The sequence below is a fragment of the Camelina sativa genome, chromosome 2, assembly GCF_030686135.1.
Source record: "Camelina sativa cultivar CO46 ecotype springtype chromosome 2, ASM3068613v1".
Lineage (NCBI taxonomy): Eukaryota > Viridiplantae > Streptophyta > Magnoliopsida > Brassicales > Brassicaceae > Camelina > Camelina sativa.
Window position 1 is genome coordinate 11596635 of NC_141881.1, and position 20201 is coordinate 11616835.

Genomic DNA, 20201 nt, shown 5'->3' on the forward strand with positions numbered 1-20201 from the left:
TTCATCTTTTTCATTCAGATTTTGTGTAACAGAAAACTGTTTCAGTTTCCGTTCATGATTTTTCTTCAGTTTCTCTTTGTCAAGTTGAATGTGTTTACTAGCTTATCACAAAGGTGTAAATTAAGTGGCAGCTACTGATCCACCAATATAATATAGTTGTTAAATCCGAGTTATTAGACTGAAGTGAGCATGTCTTCTTACAACCTGCTTCGGTTAACTGTCAAGACTGACAGAAATGTAGGATGGGAATCATTGACAGCATTACTCAAAAACAGCCCAAACTTAAAAAACACTTGTCTTCGAAGTACTGAGTATTTATATCCTTTATTATACCATATGTTGGTTGATATACATTATTCAAACATCAAGGCAATTAGATTTTGATCAAACTAGCTAGTTCCCTTTTGTGTTTTAGGGGCTTCTTCACAAGAGTTGGAAAGAAGTGTATAAGCGATGAGTGCTTGTGGAGCCCTTTGGAGGAGGAGGATATTCCCACTTGCATACCTATCATCAAGTCCTGTGAAGGTTTTAACGGTATTGAAGTTTGGAGTTATCTATGAAGAGGATGACATAGACAAGATGATGAAGCAAGTCGTGTACTTTCTTGAGACAATGCCGAAACTAAAAAAAACTCGTAATACACTACAAAACATCCATACACGAAGATGTGGAAGAAGTGCTGGGACAGTTTCAGATGGTTCCTCGAGAAGGTCTAACCAAATGCAAGATTCAAGTAATCTTTGATAACCTCAATTTGTCCTCTGCTTAAAGCATGTGTTACTAGTTACTACTATATGGTTTCTCAAATTTTTTTGGATTCACTCATGCCTCTTTTCACCATGTCAAAGCCATGAGTATGTCTTGGCTTTAAGTTATTATGTAAGGACTTGTTCTTAATTTATGCTTTCGTCGGTTTAAGTGAACTTAGGGCATGATTACTGGTAGTTCTCTTAGGTGTACTCTTAATTAAAAATTAAAAAGTAATAATAAAATAATAATATAGGAAGGTAAAAGATAAGCAACGCTTCTTCATATAGAATCGAAAGAATCGATTCTCTTGGCAACCACCACATGTGGCAAGTTTTAATAGGCTAATTCTTTTTTCTCAGATTTATTATTTAAATAAATAATAATATTAAAAAAGTAATTAAAATATATTATTTGACAACCACGACATGTGGCAAGTTTTAATAGGCTAATTCTTTTTTTCCTGATTTATTATTTAAATAAATAATAATATTAAAAAAAAAAAGTAATTAAAATATATTATTTTGATAAATGTCTTTCTTTTTGTCTTTTGTGAAAAATTATTCTTTAATCCTAGTGAGGGTAAACAAATATAGTTGGTTCATTAAGACGAAAAAGAAAATTAAGCTTCAAATCGTTAAAACATTATTGTGAATCAATTTATTAAAAACGTAGCATGTGTTTTTATTATTACGGACAATGATAAGATATAGAAATAGAATGTAAGATTAAAACCGTGTGCGATAAGAAAAGAAAACCTAATAAATATAACTGCATGTCTCTGGTTATTGCTTCAAACTCTTCACTGTGACCTCCAAGACTTAGCCATCTCAAAGCCATTCTTGGCGTTGCGATAGTCGTCAATTGTCATATCAATATCAGCCTGCGAGTTCATCACAAATGGCCCGTGCTGAAACACAGGCTCGCCGATCGGTTCCCCTGCAATCAACAAGAACCTCAACGGCCTAGAGCTTGATGTATTCTCCACGCTAACTTGATCCCCTCTTCCAAATACCACAACATTGTGTGCTTCTACTGTGGAAGAGTCCGAGGAGCTAAACACGCCTTCATCGCCTTCTAGAACGTAGGCGAAAGCAGTCCATGACTCTGGAATGGTCTGGTTGGTTTGAGCACTTGGGTCGAGAGTAACGTCAAGGAACATGATTGGTGTTTCTGTGTAGCAAGGAGACTTGACTCCCATCGACTCTCCGGCTATGATTTTGACCTCTACTCCATTGTCCCATGCTCTACGAATATATGAATTCGGTATTTCTCGGTTTTTTGGCCAGATCCTGTCATAAAACCAAACAAAAGATATCTTAAAACATTGAAAAAGATGAATATAACTAGAATCTTTTATCATGAAGAATTTTTTTTGTACATCTTTTGACTGGAAGGGAGGTTGATCCAGAGTTGTATGAGACTGTTAGCTTCTTCTTGAGGCATTTCAGAATGAATAAGTCCTCTTCCTGCTGTCGTCCACTGCAATATAATAACCAAAATCAAAAGGATGCAACAAGAAAGCTTAGTAGTAAGAGTATTTTAATTATGTTTATTGTTTCACCTGAACATCTCCTTCTTGGATTGTACCTCTATGACCATTACAGTCTTGGTGAATGAGGCCTCCCTATATTGTACAAGTTAAATCGATATCCAAGTAAGCAAAAGTAGAAAAGGCTTTTAATTATTGATTTAAATCATGGATGAAGAAGATATATATATGTTCTCACCTGCAACATGTATGTCACACTTTCAAAACCTGTGTACACAGTTGATCCAATTACATCAGGAAAATTAGAGACCAGAGGAATTAAGCAGATGTACGTAGAAAAAAAAAAATAATAATAATAGGCGTGAATTTGACCTCTGTGAGGATGATCTCTGAATCCACCAGGAGGTGAAACTGAATCAAGAAACAGAGCAAATCAGAACAAACAATAAGTAAACATCAAAATCAAAAAATTTAATTCACACATTGGGGAAGTAAAAAGAATGTTACAGGAAAGTTCAGCAAGCGAGACGAACGGGTCCAATAACTCATGGTTTGTCCTGAATTAACCATGCAACAAGAAAAATAAATGAAACTTGAAGGTGAAGAAGCCATTGGATTATACATTAGAAAATTGATAAACAATAAAAAAAGCAAACTCACTTCGTGATGCCTTGTCTAATAACATTACCAGCACCACCGTCGTTCTCAAAATTTGCATAAATCTTCTTAACAACCTGTCTCTCTGACATGGTGATGATGTCCTTTGTGTCTTTTGTCTCTCTCTGTTTGAGTGTTTGTGTGTTTATTTTTGGCGTGCGTACACATATTTATATCACAAAAACAAAGACAAAAAAAGAAATAAATAAAAAAATCTCGTTTCCATAAATGTTTGATTGTAATGTATTTTACCAATTTATCATAAATGTAAACTTTCTATAGCTTTGTCGAAAATAAAAAAAAAAAAAAAAAAAAAAAAAAAAATTCTATAATATTTTCTTCTTTTAAACATCAAAGGATAGGAAAATTAGCTTTTGATGTTAAAGAAAATAAAATAAAAATATAGAAAACATCCCAAAATTCATTATTGTCGTTCAAGAACTTCTTTTTTTTTGCAGATATAATGAATTTTAGTAAAATACATAATAATATAAGTAAATTCCCTGAATTAACATTTACATTCTAAATACTTTACATTTTAATAAAATATGTTTTTCGGAATTATTATTATTTTGAAAATAACATTCTTTTTTGTAAAAAAAACATTCTTTTTTGTAAAAAAAAAACATTCTTTTTTGTCACATGAAAAAAAAAACCAGATAACTTGTACACGTATGATTCGTTGGGATTTTTAGTTTAAACTCTATAAACATCTATACTATTAAAAGGGGAGCATTTTTAATAAGTAGACATATATTAAGAGATTATTACAATGAAATGCCACTGAAAACTGAATAGGGATAAGTATAATACTTGAAGCCAAACAGATTGAATTCGAAATTAATTGAAGCTAAACAAACTGATACTCATTACAGTTGCCGAACAAAATAAAAAGATATTATCTCATAAAAATCGGGTATAATTAAGACCTACCATATACCATCTAACTAAATCAACACCGTATAATATAAACAACTAATTAAAATACAAAGCATTAATTACTATATTTAAATCGTATCCCTAATAATTAGTAACTACCACAAAATTACCACAAAGCATTAATTACCATATTTAAATACGATTTTATATTTAATGTGAATTTTTAAAACATAACATCCCGAATCTTTCAAACTATTACCAAATATGCAATCAAATATTAATCATTATCCAAATTATACTTCAAATATTAAATGTCTGATTTGAAAAACCAAAATTTGCGGAAAAAAAAATCAGTAAACACATCATTAGAAAATCAATCTAAATTTATATTTCTGTATTTTAGTGACTACCATATATAAACGAAAACATCAACAAACCATTAGTAAATTTATACTTATTTTCTAACAGACTTTTATATACTTGTATATATAATTTAGATATTCTCTTAATACCATATTTGGATTGTTAGGAGCATATTCCTATTTTCAAACTAAATATTACGTGATTAATGGGATTGTATAAAGATTACTTCTTATCAAACCTAATAACTATCTATAAATCAGCCAACTTCTTTTAGTATAAATATTGTAGTGATCAATATCATTTTTAATTCACTAAAAACTCTCACCCATGATTTACAAAAGAATGGACCAAAAGCCCTCAGCCTAAATAACAGTTTGATTAGAATTGAATCAATACCAACTCATTGTTTAGGAGGTAGAAGCTATTGAATCAATACCATATCAAGGCTGCATGGTGCATGCTGCTAATCCGCATCAAAAACCACAAAAGAGAGCAGCTACCACTTTCATATTCCGGAGTTATGTTAATGCTGCTACTCCACATCAAAAAGTACAAAAGAGCAGCTTCCTAATTATATTACTACCAGTAAACATCAAAAACAGAGAAACACAATAAGTAATCCAATTCCAACATTCAATAATCTAACTAGTTTTTAGAAAACATAAATGTAAATACATAACTTATACCAAGGCAAGCAAGAGTCACTGAGTATCATTCTGTGCATTCCGAGAATCTATACAAAAAAACAATGGTCATAAGTAAACAGAATTGTTTATAAACAAGAGTAAACAAATTGGTTATACACTTATACTAAGGGCATCTCCATTGGTAAAGATGTAAGGAAATATGTTAACATTATTTTTATGAGAAAAATACAAATTCAAAGCTAAAAACTTTCCTAAGATATAAGTAAAAAACTCACCTCCAATGGTAAAGTTGTTAATTCAAAGTTCTTAAACTTTTTTCAAAAACTTGCTTTAAACAAAGAAGAAGAAGAATCTTGAACTTCAAGCAAGATTGGCTTTGCAGGCTTGATTGGTTACGTGGCTTTGCAGAACTATTATCAGCCCGGTTATTGTACCTTGGCTAAGCACATCCGCAGCTATACAAGTTGATGTCGGCTTGTTGGTGCTATTGCTCTCGGCTCTTTCCTGCATATACTCATTCATGATCAGAAATTCAAACACAAAATCAGTTTTCTTCAAGAACAAAAACACTCATTCAAACTTGATCAATAACACAAACTCAATCATGTCTATGAATATGATGAACATAAGGAACAGAGACTTGTAACAATCTATCTATGAAATCGGACTAGTAATAAAAACAGGACAAGCATGCCTATGAGCATGCTGAGCATCCCAAAATCAGTGGCAACATGATACTAACCAACCAACAGAAAAAGTTCGAGACTTTCAAAAGCTTGGAAAAAAGAAGATTACTATTGGTTGAGTAAACTTGAAACAGAACAAAGTAAAGAAAGGAAGAGAGATTATAGAGAAAAAGAGCATTATTCCATCGCAGGAAAAGGAATAAATATCAGTACCTCTATCCGATCTAAATTCTGTACCAACGAATAAACTTTAAAGGAAGTTAGACTCACACTTATGGTGGGGAATTCAAAGTGGACAAAAGAAGACGTATTGTATTGAATCAAAGAGCATCAATCACTAGAATCAGTTTGATGTTGTTACATGAGCATGCACCCCTCGGCCAAATTTTTTATTATGAAACTTCATTAATTCTTTAAACCACATCTCTCTAATCTGCACATTGAATCAGAAGAACCAAAGTTAAATTTTGAAGTTTGAAATAACATAACAGCCTAAGTTCAAAACCTACATCGCAAGTGTATAAGTATTAAATCCCTAAACCCTACACCCTAACATCAAATCCCAATTCCGATAATCCTAACATCAAATTCCAATTCCGATAACCCTAATTCATCAAATTCCAACCCTAATTCATCACAATCTACAAACGGAAAGGATAGAATCATACCATTGGAGCATTGAGATAGAGATTGCATCATTGACCATCGACAAAAAGATCGATCAAAGATCGAGAGAGAAGAGAGAGATCGAGAGATAGAAAGAGAAAGAGAAGAAACGAAAAGAAAAAACGCGCAAGTTTTTTTTCATCTAGCCATTCCCCATTCGACACATGTCCTTTACATATTTACAGTCACGTGTCTTAGCTAAGATATAATTCTCAAATATCTTAGCTTATTCAGTATTTTTTATTTATTTTTTTCTAAAAATCCCTAACATACTTGCTACTATACTACCGATGGAGATGGTCTAACCAAGGGATTCAAAGAATGCAACATCATCCAACATCTGCATTATGGAAGCAACTTCAGCTTCTGCTTTGTACGAACACATGTAGAATAGTAAAGAGAAATCAGAAGTAAACAAACCAATGTAATATAAATACAAATCAGAAGCAAAGGATTAAAGTGATCATCTCAGCCATTGTTAAGTGAGAATCAGTACCTCAACCATATAAGGAGTTAAAGAACTCCTATATGAATCCAATACTCGGCCACTAATACTAAACACTGATTCTGAAGCGACAGAGGAGACTTGGATAGCTAGAACATCCTTAGCCATTGTAGATAAGATAGGGAACTTCTGGGTGTTACACTTCCACCACGAGAGGATATCATAAGGGAAACCCAAAGCAGTCTCCACTCTAACATCTGTTTTCTCAGTTAAGTAGATATCCAACTCACTGCAGCAATCTACTTGTCTCTTAGTGCTAATCATGTAGTTGTATAAAGTCTCTACCCCCACACAGCCATCCTCATCATCATCATCAGATAAGGCAGCCATAGTATTTGCTGCCTGTGATGCTTCTGGTTGCTCAACCTCAACAGGTCTGCTAAGTCTGGAACTGTATTCCTCATACAGTTTTCTCATCACATCTATGACTAATTTAGTAAGCTTCCTACTCTCTATTGTATCCTTACCGTAAAGTTGTTCAAAGCATAGACTAGCAAACTGCATCTTATTCCTGGGATCAAAGACACTACCAACAATGACTAGCGGATTCATATTCATTAACCCATCCAATACTTCTCAAATTTATCCCTCATAATGCGAGCCTGCTTTCTAACCTCCTCATCACTGTTTCCACACTTAGTAATTAAATGTCTTTCAATGTTTACAATCTCCTTGTAAGCAACAGTCGAGGTCACAGATGTGGAAGCAGAGAATGCCAAAGTAGATTTGTAAAAGACCTTGAGAAACTTCACTAACCTCTCGGCCTCTTCCCAATCAGAAAACATTGGTGGTCCAACACGGCTTAGTCTCATCTTTTTCCATGAAGTAATCTTCGTACAGCTTGTCCTCACTCAGCATCTTCTCAAAGGCTACTCGTAACTTCAAAGCTGAGGTGAGCATAAGGTATGTTGAATACCACCTTGTAACCACATCCAGAGGCAAGTTGCCTCTACACACCTTTCCTGTGTCACACATGTAGAAGATTAAAGCCAAATCAGAAGCAAACAATCCAAAGTAATATAAATAGTTAAATACAAATTAGAATCAAATGGTTAAAGACTTAAAGTGATTACCTCAACTGAAAGGACTTCAATCTTGTAAAAGAGGATCTCACATATTTGATGGCATTCCGGATAGCAACAATGCTATCTTTTGCCCTTTTCAGACCATCTTCCACAATTAGATTGAGGATGTGAGAACAGCACCTCATATGCATGAATTCACCATTGGTTACTAAAGCTTCACCTCCTTTCAGCATCAACGCTTCTCTAAAAACCTTCAGAGCCTTGTCATTCCCCTTAGCATTATCAACTGTAACTGTGAAGACTTTCTCAATCCCCCAATCCTCTAAGCAATCAAGAAGATGTCCTGAAATTGTCTCTCCTTTGTGATCTGTCCCTACCTTGAAGCTAAGTATCCTTTTCTGCATTGCCCAATTCTCATCAATCCAGTGAGCAGTCACAACTATGTAGTTGACAGAGGTGGTTTGCGAAACCCATATATTAGTGGTTAGAGAGACTCTTTGTTTCTCAACACTAAACAAGTGTTTAAGCTCTGATTTCTCTTGTAGATACCTCCCAGCAATGTCCTTAGAACATGTCTTTCTAGAGAAAGTCTGATATAATGGCAGAATGTTGAAACAAAACCGCTTCCACCCTTCAGATTCAACAAACGATGATGGCAACTCATTCACCACAACCAATTCATTACAGATTCCTAAACAGCTGAGGATCATACCTAATGACCCTCATATTCCCTTGATTATAAGTACCTAATGCCTTCAGATTCTCCCTCTCAGTGAAATCCTTGTACAGTTTGCAGATACGAATGTGACCCCTCATAGAACTAGTCCCTGCTAGAACCGTATCACACCCTACTTCTATCCCACAATACTTACAAAAACTTAACTTATCATCCTCATTCCTCTGAATGAAGTGTTGCCATACCTCAACCCTTTTAAGATACTTCCTCTTTGGCTTAGGTGGTAGAGCAGAGTCAGCAGTCCTTTTCTTCCCAGCCTCAGTAGTCCCAGCCTGAGCAATTCTTTCAATGATAACAGGTTCTTCAGCATACTTCTCGACGTTAGGGTCGTTTGGGTCATGTGCATCCATCTACAAAGCATCACAAACGCTTAGCATTAGAGAAGTTCAAATAAGTAAACCATCAAAAAAAGTATACTCAAAACTAGCTACTCAAAACAATCGATTAACAGAAACCCTAGTTTAGTTTGTGTTTAAATCCCAGATTAACAAAATTACGACTAAATTTAACAACCTAGAAGACAAATCTATAATAATCTATAATAAACTATAACAAATTTTGAAAAATAAATCGATTTGAAAAAATTAGGGTTAGGGTTTTTATTGAAATCTGACATTAACGAGATTCAAGTACTACAAATTAACAGAAATCCAAGGATTTAAAACCATTTCAACTATAAGAACAAAGACTGAAAGGAATAAGAGTTTACCTTCTTGATTTGGGGAGTAGGGTTCACCAAATCTTTCGATTTCAGAAATCTTCGAATGCCTATCTACTTGTAAAAGACGAAGAAGAATAACAGAAGAAGAGATTAAGATAACGAGAGAAGACTGAGACGGAGTTTGGGTTTCTCGGAGAATCGCCTTCGCAATCGTTTAGGGTTAGAGTGTTTTTCTCTCGGGGATGAAAATGATTATTAGGTTTAGGGTTAATGAGAAATATATATATATATATATATATATATATATATATATATCTTGGTTTAGTAAAACCGATCGGAATTGATCCCCCGAATCGAAATTACCCGAAACCGAATCCGCAAATTAATTTTCTCTATCAGTTCTCCGCATCCTTCAATCTCGGTCCCGAAAACCGAATGTTTCGGTTTACTCAGGTCGGTTTGTTCGGGTCTGCCGAAAGCCCAGGGGTATCACATATGAACAAAATGAAGTCACTTATTTTTATTTTTTTTAAGACAACAAATATATTTTTAAAAAAACAAAAAAAAACATATAATTAATGATGTCAATGTTCTTTAAATCGATCCTAACCGGAACACGTATTCGCCACTGGTTTTGTTTGTATCAGCTTGACATAGAGGGCTTTTTAGTCATTTATCCCCTTTAACAATAATGTTTGTAAAAATTACAGTTTCAATCCTCTCGAAACTTCTTCTTCTTCTTTTTCTCCTCAATTTCAATGACTCAAGCTTTTTAGGGTTTCCAGTGTTCCCGATTCAGATTCAATGTCTGGAGGAAATTCCAATTGCACCGTCTACATAGGTAAAGTGTCTCTTCCAAACATCTCCAAAATTTTTTTACCTGACAATTAAAAAACTTTCTCGGAAACCACTCGAAATGAATTTTTGATAAATCAGGGAACGTAGACGAGAGAGTAAGCGATAGGGTTTTGTATGATATAATGATTCAAGCTGGTAGAGTAATCGATCTACACATACCTCGTGATAAAGAAACTGATAAACCTAAAGGCTTTGCCTTCGCTGAGTACGAGACTGAAGAAATCGCTGATTACGCTGTTAAGCTTTTCTCTGGACTTGTTTCTCTTTACAGTAGAACTCTCAAGTTTGCTGTGAGTCCTTGTTCTCCTCTCTGTCTTTTTAAATCTTTTGCCTAATGGTATTGATATGTTCTTGATTTTTTTTGTGTTTTGGTTTTGTGGATTTAGATATCTGGACAGGATAAGTTGCAGGCGAACTCCGGTAATAGAACGAGACCTCAGCCTTTGGCTTTCGAGCATTCGGATAGAGCTGCTTATCATTCAGAGAGGTTTTCGTCGCAATTGATCTCTCCGCCTTCACCTCTGCCTTTGGATTACACACAAGGTTTGTTTCTTTGGTTTACTTATTATCCCTTCTTGATTCATGGAACAAATAGAATGATAAACAGCTTTCGTTTTGAAGCATTGACAACAAGTTAGGCAGAGTATAGATGGTAGTCTCAATGTATCATTAGTTTGGCTGGTGAGTTATAAGAGTTTAGCTGGTTCTTTGCCAAATTTAACACAGATGAGTAAATCAAGAACCTTCTGCTCAATCTATTTGTCTTTCTAAGCATAAGACTTGGGTCTGTTTGCTTAAGCTAATGGCTATCACTAGTTTAGCTGCTAGAGTTATGAGAAGTTAAGCTGCTTCGTTGTCGAATTCAACACAGATTACGATATCAAGAAACTTTTTAGTTCATTCAAAATTTGTCTTTCGGAGTATGAGTGAGAGTTAATATACTTTATTCTGTGTTTTTTTGTTATTGTGCATTTTTGCAGAGCCACCTCCACCAGGAGTATCAAATGGAGCAAGTTTGGAGTATAGTAGAAGGGTTCTTGGTTCAGCACTAGATAGTATCAACCATTCAAGACCACGTCGCTACTGAAACAGTGATAACACTCTCTTTTCTCTTTGTTAGAATGATTGTATGATAATCAATATTGAGATGAAGAAGAAGAAGAAGAAATTGTGATTGTAATGATCTACGGAATGAGAAAACACAACAAACTGGAAGATTTGTAGAACTGATGTAAACCTTTCTTTTATTATAAGACAGATATTTCTGTTGTTGTTTAACTTTAATAAAAAGTACAAACCCAAATCAAGGGGCTTAAGTAGTGCTGATGCATTAGCCGCCACTTATCGGAGGTATGATGGCTAACTCATCTCTATGTTGAACAATGGCGGAATCGGTTGTATATTCCTCGTTCAGCGCAAGAACGACACAGCCACGAACCTCTTCCAAGCTTGGGAACTTGAGAACCAACTCGTCCATGCATTTTTGCGTTGTACTACCTGATGGCATCTTAAGAGTTAGATCAGGCACACCTGTGAGCTCGCGTGCTCTTGCGAATAACAACACTTTGATCTCCACCGACGAAGTGTCATCACTTTCAATCTTTGTAACCTCTTTGTCCATAGCCAAAACACCTGAGAAAACACACAAGGATTGAGTCTTCACACAAAGCAGAGTCTCCAGCTGTGAATTGTTTTATTCTGAGAACATTGTATAAAGAAAAGTAATGAACCAAGACACAAACTGAGACTTTGTTTTGTAAAAGGAAAGCCACAGAACAATTGAATCAAAATGAACCAAGACTTATCTAAATGAATAAAAATAAAAATTAATACGAGTTCCGATTCTGAGCTGCTTAAACAAGGATTTGATTTCCGAACCAGGGCCCAGGGGAATCACATATACTTTTAAAAAGATGAAATTTTTTATCTAAATCTGGGAGCTTTACATGGAACATATTATAGTATACCAGGAGGCTGATTAAGCGGAGCCGTAAGAGTCGATCTGCGGTGGAAACTAGCCGGGGCTTTCCGGTGAGAGAGGGTGGAAATCGCTTAAACCAACCACAGCCACAGGCTCTGGAGTCAGCGACGATCTTTAGATTTGTGGCCCTGTTCGATCATATGGAAATAATTAAATCAAAAAAGTCCCAAACTTTCCCTTCGTCGCGGAATAAACCATAAACTTTCTAAGTGTGTTAATTATACCCTATTTACGCACCAACCGACTAACCTAGTAAGTAGTAACCTTACGCTTTTTTTTTTTTTTTGAACAAACAGTAACCTTACGCTTAAAATGATAAAATTCTCTAAATATATTGTTTGTTTGTGAGACAGAAATCTCAATAGAAAAGTAAAATCATACTTGATGGGATATGTTTTGGTTTTGGTGTACAATAGTGTGTAATGTATAGGATGACCAGGGATATTAATACTCCAACAAATATTCATCCCTCTCGACAAAATTGATTGACACTACAATAATCGGGAGATTATATCGTTTGGTCGGAATACTGACTCTTAACTCACGATCCCGTCAGTGAAGACGGTCGTCTGGATGATCCTCATGGTTTGATCATCCTAAAAACTCTCAACTATCCCGAAAAAAAAAAAAAAAAAAAAAAACTGTTGACTTCTTTCACGAGTTCTAGGTACCAACCAATACCCGAGGAATGAAGTTGGATCACAAATGTCAAATATGTTGTTGATATAGGAAAGGGCATATGACTCAAATGGAGAAGGAAGGAAGCATGGGACACGCGTCACAAGATGGAGTTGGAGACGTTAGCCGTTAAACGCCGTGAATCATTCTAGTAAACGTAATAATTCTGTTTATGTTTTCACAGTGTATATAGAGCACATGTTAGCTCTTGCTTTCAATAGGCAATTATCTGGGTTTGTAATCTTTTTCTAGAATTCTCTAGACTCTATCTTCCTCATCCTTTTGTTGGATCTCCATTGGAGACTCTTACAGATGGGATGTTGAGACTGCGTTTCCTATGAATCTATTTTGATCTTTTGATCCTAATCTCTGTTTTACGTCATCAGTTGTTTGGCAGATAAAACTAACAATCACGTTCTATTTACTTGCATGCCTTTTTGCAATAATGTCTTGGAGATTATCGGATATACCTCTAACATTATTACATTCACCATCTCATGATTGTAACGAATATATTTCAAACATTCTTGAGTTTCAAACTATGAGACAAAACCAAACTGCTGCTGATGTTTTGCTCATACAAACCTCTTAAGGACTTACTTATTGAACAAAAATTCCTTCCTTTATGGTTAATTGCAAAGAAATAAATAATCTTGTTTTTTCATCATTTTCAAGATAGCCCCAAAAATGTTGTACTGATTAAAGGCTAAGGCGGACACTAACGAGTGGATTACGACAACCGAGTCTGATCAAGAGTTGAGTTACACGACTGCAGCAACTTCGTCTACCGTCCACAATTGGATCCGACCAAGATACTCCTCCTTCTTTCTTGAAATGTAGGATGGATAGTACGAGACCTGAGACCATAAATGGCATAGGCATAGCTAAATGTTAGGGAGCTTATTTTTCTCAAAACAGGGCAGTCCCCATAAAAAGGAGGTGCCAAGGCTGTATTATACTATTATCTGCTATGCAACCAGTCTGGTTACAAGGATTCAAATCAATATGTTTAAAAGGAGATTGTTCAGTTTTAATCGACATCATAAATGGACGCATTTATGATACATCAATCGCAGGTCTCTACCAAGATACATTCTTCTATGGCCACAACGTTTCCTTGAGACTCAGTTTATTTTTTTCCAAAAGAATAACAAAGCAGCCCACCTATCAGCTAAGTATGGTTGTATCAATTGTGAAAGTGTTTATCTTCCTGATAGGTTAAAGGGAACAATTGTATCATGACACTATTAATTCCTGATTAGTAAAGCTCGTTGAAAAAAATATATTTGATATAATGTATTTCAAAAATATTAGATATAGTTTTATTAATATAAATATGTCTGTATGTGTGTGAAATGTATCAAGTTTCATATGTAAGAAAATGAATATATATATATATATTGTATGAGATTTGATATTTTCCTTTAGCTGTTATTCGCTTAGTGGTGTTTTCTTCTATCATTATCACGTCTTGAGTTGTTTATGGTCTATGCAGAAGGCGTCGCAGGTTGGAAGTGCATTGGCCTAGTTGATCACATCTTTTTGTGTCGTTCCTATGCATAATAGTTTACAATATTATATAATCAATATTATCCAAAAAAATTTGCATAGCCATTTGACTCTTAGATAAAGTAAAGTCATGAAGTGACAACCAGAAGACACTTGGAAAAAATGTTTGGCAGAGACAGAGTACATAATCTTTAAACCTAAATGCAATAGCTTCCTTATGAAAACAAAACAAAATTTCTAGATGCATCACTATCACACCATTAAATGACCCTTAAAAACAGTCTCTAATCATCAGCTTCTGCAACCAGGATAGAAATAGTCGATACCATTGTCCTTGATCCTGAATTGAAAATTTTGCAACTTGTTCCTCGAGCTTCCTCGACCGGAGTTGCTAATCCCCTTGTTCAGAACAGTCAACTGCATATGCAATAAGACAACAAAAATCATTTAGACACCAAGAAATTATCAAACAAAAGGTTCAATATAGTAATTTTGAGGAAAAAGAGTATTGTGATTACTTACTTGGCCATGTACATCATTTGCTAAACCAGAGGCTAAAGGCCCTGCCTTTATCACAACATCTGCAAGACACACCATCTGTAGCAAAAACGCAGGTCTGTCCATACTCGCGTATATATCTTCATGATTGAGAATGACCAATGAACAATTCTGTCTTAAGAGAAAAATAAAGATTGAGGTTAAAAGACTCAAAAAGAAGAAAAAACCTATAATGTACTTCATAAATGGGTTACAGCCTCTCTGACTTACGCTTTCAGAACTTAAGGTGTGGCAATAGTGCAGGAAGTCCAAGACGTGATCTGAATTGCTGCCGGTAGTAGCAATTTCCAGGAGAGACATATCATCCACCATAACGGTTATGTTACCACTTGTTACACTCTGTAGCTTTCGAACGGTTTCTTGTATCTCCCGAAATAGTTTTGCAACTGCACTCACATTGTCTTCCACTTTATCACCATCTGCTAAAAAGAGATCTCAGTAAAAAAAAAAGTGTATTTAGATCTGAAAAGACAAGAGTAATCAGCACCTTACTAACAAGGTTTAAAGACGACAACTGACAACACAAAACAATGAAACGCCCATTACAAGTCGATAAATTTGAGAATAAAAGTAAAATATTGAGATAGAATCTAAGCTAACCCCACCAAAACTCATCATGTGTGTTCCCAATACAACCTACTGGTTTCAGAATCTGATTTGCAGAGAACAGAGACAATAGCTTCTCTATCTCTTTAAATCGTTTGCTTTCAAAGAAGAACCGATGATCACGAAAATGAAAGCTCCCCTACTTTTCAAGGCCAATGCACTTCCAACCACTCTAACTAGGCCAATGCACTTTCAACCACCCCAAGTATGCTTTATCAAAGACTAACTAACTTATTAACTAAGCTGATGTGACATTAAGCCATTAGCTAAAGTCTACTTTTCTAATCAAATCGACTGTGTTTACCTTAAAAGTCTCACCTGAGCACTTAATCATGAGCATGTCAAAGAACACCAGTCTATTATTCGTCTTATGGGTAGCTAAATTACATCCCTGTAACAATGGCACAACACTGAGAAAAGCAATGAATGTAAAAATTGAGACAGAACAGTAAAAAAAGATTGAAACTTTTACCAGTTTACGCAAGATTCGATCATAATGAGAGAAAGGGCGAGCAAAAGCGAGAAAGATTAGGGCGTCGGAGGAATTAGGGGAGAGAACACGTTTCATCAGCTGGTGAAGTACGAACGAGCCACTCGTCTCTACACAGTCTTCGATTAGTACTACTTTCCCATTCAGTGGCGATGGATTAGCTAGCTGATGCTCATCAAACCCTAAGGCTAAGTCGAGGAGATTCACAGAACGATCCATGGAGACAATTGGACGGAGAAGAGTGACAAAGGAGAAATTTTAGGTTTTTGCAGAAAGAAAGAAGAAAGAAAATATAACAATAAAGGCCTTCAAGTTTGATCGAATTTATATTTTGTTCCCTGGAGAATACTTTTCTAATTTAAACCCCTTAATTTTCGATTCTTTATAAATTAACAGCCTAAATGACCAATGTTTTAACCTATATAATCAAAGGTTTTTTTATATACCAAATCAAGTCAATTACAGATATTAAAAACATTCTCTTGAGACTTGTCGTGACGAGTGTTTTTGAGATGTTTAATAATTTCTTTGTTACTACAAATCGATAACAAAATTGGCAATGAAGAAAGAAACTACAGTTTTATTTTTAGACGTACTAGTATAATATTAATATATATGAACAATTGAACATGATGAAAAAATAGAGCTAAATATCAAAAATGTTTTTAATTATATGACTTGGACTGGAAGTTTAAAATACCAAATGTGGAGTTCAAAGTATTTTTGGTTTTCCAAAACAAAAATAAACTAGGTGATATCCCGATATTTTTTTCATATAAAATTAATAGTCTTAAATTCGTTTAAAATTAACAATTTAATTGTCTAATGTTTAAGTTACGGTTATGTACCGATACTGTTATCCATATTTATGTATCATTTTTTGTGAAAATCGTTTTATGTACAATGTTTTCACTATCCAAATTAGCAGTTTCCGTCCTATTTCCACTATTTCTCATCTTAATATGAAATTACTTGCATAATCATTCATGTATTTTTGATGAAATTAAGAGCATATTTGATTAAAAAAAACCTTTTAATTTTATAAACTAAATTGTATTTGAAAATCGTTTAAGACTTTAAGTATAGTAGAATGAACAATAACTGTTTGTGATTTGTGATATTGAAAAGTGTTTGGAATAACATAAACATCGATTAAAAAGTTATAAAATATTAATAAGCAAATATATATGTACGTGTGGTCAATTCTCTTATATGCGTGTGAACATTAAAATTTGATTATTCTAGTATCTAAATCAAACCACATATATAAAACAACTTGATCTTCTTTGATAAAGTTTAGAATAATCTGCAACAACAAACAAATTTTGAAGTTCTAAGGGCAAGTTTATCGGTGGGTTTTAATTTTTAGTCTCTTATGTACTGTTGTAATTTTTAATGAATATATTCTGTACTGTTTATAAAATAAGAACCCTTGAGATTATAATAAAAATCATCCTCTCCAATGGTAGGATATAATTTTGAGTCTCTTATTTTTTAAAATCTAGTTTTTTGAATCTAATCTCATTCAACTTCATCAGTTATGAATGAACAAACAACCAAAACAACATTGAGCTTTTGATCCAACAAGGACAATTCATACACTTTATATTAAGGTGAATTACCTCAGCCTCAGCGAAGTGCATATAAACAAAGTACCTCACATTTGGATCACTGTTTTCCAAAGTCATTGTGATGGGTCTTGTTGTGTTTGTTGGAGTCATCACTGTACTCATCACCAAACTCGAAAGATTGTAGACTGCTACTCTGCTCATACACATAGTGAAACCGATTAACCTTCCTTCTTTGCCATTTAATCTTGCCCCCGCTAGTACCCACAGCCCTTCCAATAAATCCAAAACATACCAAGAAGTCTGCAAACCGAAGTATCACATAACAATTATCAGAAATCATTAGCTCTAGGAAACGTACAAAGATTTTGGCAATTAGAGATTGTTTCACAACAATGGTTATGAGATGAACCAGAGGAGAATAAGTGGTTGTTGTTTGGTCCATGACCATGACCATCAGTTTGAATGGATCAGATATGATAAACAATCTCAAACTCAAACGATAAAACTACAAAGCAAACTCTCAATGTAACAAATCCCAAGGTTTACAAACTTGCAACAATCTAATTTCAACCTCCCCAGATTGTTCTCCACTTCATCCACCGAGAACAAGAACACCAAAGTCTATTGAAAATATAAAAATTTATGATGGCAGAGAGAACATTCCAAAATAAAAGTCTACACTTTCAAATCAACGAATAAACGGGCAAAGACTCAAAAATGAAGAAACTTTAATAGGTACAGAATCCACATAACTTGACAGAAACCCATCACGCAAGTTCTAAAAGAAAGACATGCTCTACTACCAAACCCAACAGCCTCTCACAAAATTGAAGAAGCTAAAAGCGAAATCAAATGAGAGAGAGAGAGAGAGATTGAGAAAGGATACCTTGAGAGAGGATGATCAAAAATCAAAGAACCCTAATTTGGGATAAAAAAATCAAACAACCCCTAATCGCGAAATCTCCTCCGCATCACCTCCGACCCCAACCTCTTCTTGATTCCATATCCTTCGATTCATCTTCTTCCTTTGTCGAATCGGGATTCTATCGCGAGAGAAAGAGAGAGAGACAGAGAGAAAAAGAAAGAAAAATTATCTCGGGCATAATTTGTTTTTCTTCTTCTATTAATTTCTTTGGCCAACAGAAACGTGACACGTACGGTCTCTTATTCCAAATTTGAGTCTACTAAATAAGAGGTCCTCTTATCTTTTTTTCTTTTATCTGATTTATTTTTAATCTACAAAACACTTAAAATCTCTCTTAAAATCTCTTAAAACCTCCCGATAAACAAGCTCTAATGGTTAAAAATCTAAAAATAGAAAAAGGAAAAGAAAGGAGATAAGCAAATTAATGTCTTAGTGTCTTTTGAATTCATATTCATAGTAAATTGTTAGATGTTCCATGTTCATAGATCTGCAAGAATTAGATGTTTTTTTTGATCAAACAGATGTTATCATTCAATTAAAATAGAAGGTAACATACAAGGTAGAGAAAGTTTTTAGGATACAACACAAAGGGAACTTGCCCAAAGCATAAATCAACATAGAGACATAAGTAGATAGAGACAATCGATAGTAACTTGAGAGCTATGGACCACATGCTAGGAAGCAAACTGGAACCTGTGAAATCAAGATAAGTCGATGTGAACTCCATGAGCAGGTCAATGGAGGAATGGGTGGCCATTGTCTTGGATCTAAGACTATTTGGCGATGAAATGGTCAAAGCTGACTGTCTCACCGGAGTGAGGGGGGCTACTCTAGGTAGAGCTTTGATAAGAGGTCGAGCAATGGTAGAGCTCTGAGGGCCGATCACTACTAAAGTAGTTGCAGGTCCAAGGTTGAGTGAGAAGAGCTTAAAGATTTTGTGGTAACCACTACTCCATAGAGTGGGGATTATAATGCCACTAATCTTCAAGTTTCTATGAGGGGACTTCAAAAAGTAGATGATTTGCTGTTTTGTGAGCTTTGCAATCATGAGAAGTGGAGATAGGAGGCTGGTGAAAGCTCAGTAACCCCAACTTCGTATAGGTGGGGTCATAATGCCAAGCTTCACCAAGCTTTTTCCATCAAAGAGAACATCCCTAGGAGATCCGATAAAAACGGTTTTCAAAGGACTCTTATACCAGTCTTGCAACAATGGTGACTTAGAGATCAGAAGCAGTTTTTGAACTAGTGATACCACTAAGCAAATCAAGCGTTGACTAGGGTGGAAGAGAGTGGAGTTTAGACCAAACATGGATTCACACTGAACTCGACACAAAATATTCTCAAGCAAATTATAAGAAACCAATATTCTGCTATCGAGGGAACCTCGTCTTGACCAATTAGAACACACCGGTACTAAATAATTTGAACTTGATAAACAGAAATTATATGCGCGTGTGAGTAGATTCCAATGCAGGGATGAATCATAGTCTAGGATAAGTAGACTATCTACCAGGGTTCCGAGATAAGATTGGAGAGCAAACCTGGGCCAAAGAGATAACAAGGTTGGGACAGAGCAAGCCGAGGTTATGGGTTTCTTCGTCAAGATCTTCAAAGGCTCCAACGTCAACACAAAGCTCCCGTCCAGCTGCAGCCAAGTAAAACACTTGGAGAGAGGATATAAATCCGAGGATCGGAGAGATGTTAAGGTTGACTGTGGATAAAGCCACATCGAGAGATAGTCTCCAAGGTTACCAGGGCATTCCGGGGGGGGGGGGGGGGGGTTGAGGGGTCTCAGACAGCTGGGTACTCAGACGAGTAACCTCACCGAGAGAGAGAGACGGAAGCGGAGGAGATCTGGACTGTCAGGAGGACTCCGGTGAAAATAAAAAAGGACATGAGCGAGATTTGTAGACAGAGGAGAGGACAAAGATGACGAAACCAAAGCCCAGCGATGCCGATCG

The 20201-nt window shown here is 35.2% G+C and overlaps 5 protein-coding genes across 10 annotated transcripts; 1 reads left to right on the forward strand and 4 right to left on the reverse strand.

Annotated features, from left to right (window-relative positions):
- Window positions 1-1381: 1381 nt before the first annotated feature.
- Window positions 1382-6326, reverse strand: LOC104721273 (putative pirin-like protein At3g59260). 4 transcript variants are annotated; one of them, XM_010439216.2, is made up of 12 exons: window positions 6140-6326; window positions 5742-5904; window positions 5061-5289; window positions 4825-4871; window positions 4575-4717; window positions 2900-3021; window positions 2747-2796; window positions 2612-2650; window positions 2478-2506; window positions 2312-2374; window positions 2129-2229; window positions 1382-2039 (listed from the first exon to the last, which is right to left on the reverse strand). In XM_010439216.2, the coding sequence occupies exons 5-12, from the start codon at window positions 4575-4577 to the stop codon at window positions 1550-1552; spliced, it is 897 nt and encodes a 298-aa protein (XP_010437518.2). In that variant the 5' UTR covers window positions 4578-4717; window positions 4825-4871; window positions 5061-5289; window positions 5742-5904; window positions 6140-6326; the 3' UTR covers window positions 1382-1549. The 4 variants fall into 4 exon arrangements, 3 of the variants coding, with proteins under 3 accessions (XP_010437518.2, XP_010437526.2, XP_087338056.1); XM_010439224.2 differs by having other exon boundaries at window positions 4575-4705; window positions 6140-6293; XM_087481930.1 differs by lacking the exon at window positions 5742-5904 and having other exon boundaries at window positions 6140-6275.
- Window positions 6327-6615: 289 nt separating this feature from the next.
- LOC147948460 (zinc finger BED domain-containing protein RICESLEEPER 2-like) lies at window positions 6616-7194 on the reverse strand. Its single transcript, XM_087467032.1, has one exon. The coding sequence runs from the start codon at window positions 7192-7194 to the stop codon at window positions 6616-6618; it is 579 nt and encodes a 192-aa protein (XP_087323158.1).
- A 2497-nt stretch (window positions 7195-9691) lies between these two features.
- On the forward strand, window positions 9692-11191 carry LOC104721301 (uncharacterized). The gene is made up of 4 exons (XM_010439259.3): window positions 9692-9905; window positions 10001-10212; window positions 10309-10465; window positions 10903-11191. Exons 1-4 carry the CDS (start codon window positions 9869-9871, stop codon window positions 11007-11009), a joined length of 513 nt encoding a protein of 170 aa, XP_010437561.1. The 5' UTR covers window positions 9692-9868; the 3' UTR covers window positions 11010-11191.
- On the reverse strand, window positions 11150-12028 carry LOC104721295 (molybdopterin synthase sulfur carrier subunit). Of its 2 annotated transcripts, none has more exons than XM_019234590.2 (2): window positions 11890-12028; window positions 11150-11554 (listed from the first exon to the last, which is right to left on the reverse strand). In XM_019234590.2, the coding sequence occupies exon 2, from the start codon at window positions 11541-11543 to the stop codon at window positions 11253-11255; it is 291 nt and encodes a 96-aa protein (XP_019090135.1). In that variant the 5' UTR covers window positions 11544-11554; window positions 11890-12028; the 3' UTR covers window positions 11150-11252. The 2 variants fall into 2 exon arrangements, with proteins under 2 accessions (XP_019090135.1, XP_087338065.1); XM_087481939.1 differs by having other exon boundaries at window positions 11869-12007.
- Window positions 12029-14170: 2142 nt separating this feature from the next.
- Window positions 14171-18537, reverse strand: LOC104721310 (elongator complex protein 6). 2 transcript variants are annotated; one of them, XM_010439270.3, is made up of 6 exons: window positions 18202-18537; window positions 15727-17615; window positions 15573-15645; window positions 14859-15067; window positions 14613-14759; window positions 14171-14507 (listed from the first exon to the last, which is right to left on the reverse strand). In XM_010439270.3, the coding sequence occupies exons 2-6, from the start codon at window positions 15961-15963 to the stop codon at window positions 14382-14384; spliced, it is 792 nt and encodes a 263-aa protein (XP_010437572.1). In that variant the 5' UTR covers window positions 15964-17615; window positions 18202-18537; the 3' UTR covers window positions 14171-14381. The 2 variants fall into 2 exon arrangements, with proteins under 2 accessions (XP_010437572.1, XP_010437565.1); XM_010439263.3 differs by lacking the exon at window positions 18202-18537 and having other exon boundaries at window positions 14859-15070; window positions 15727-16879.
- Window positions 18538-20201: the final 1664 nt, after the last annotated feature.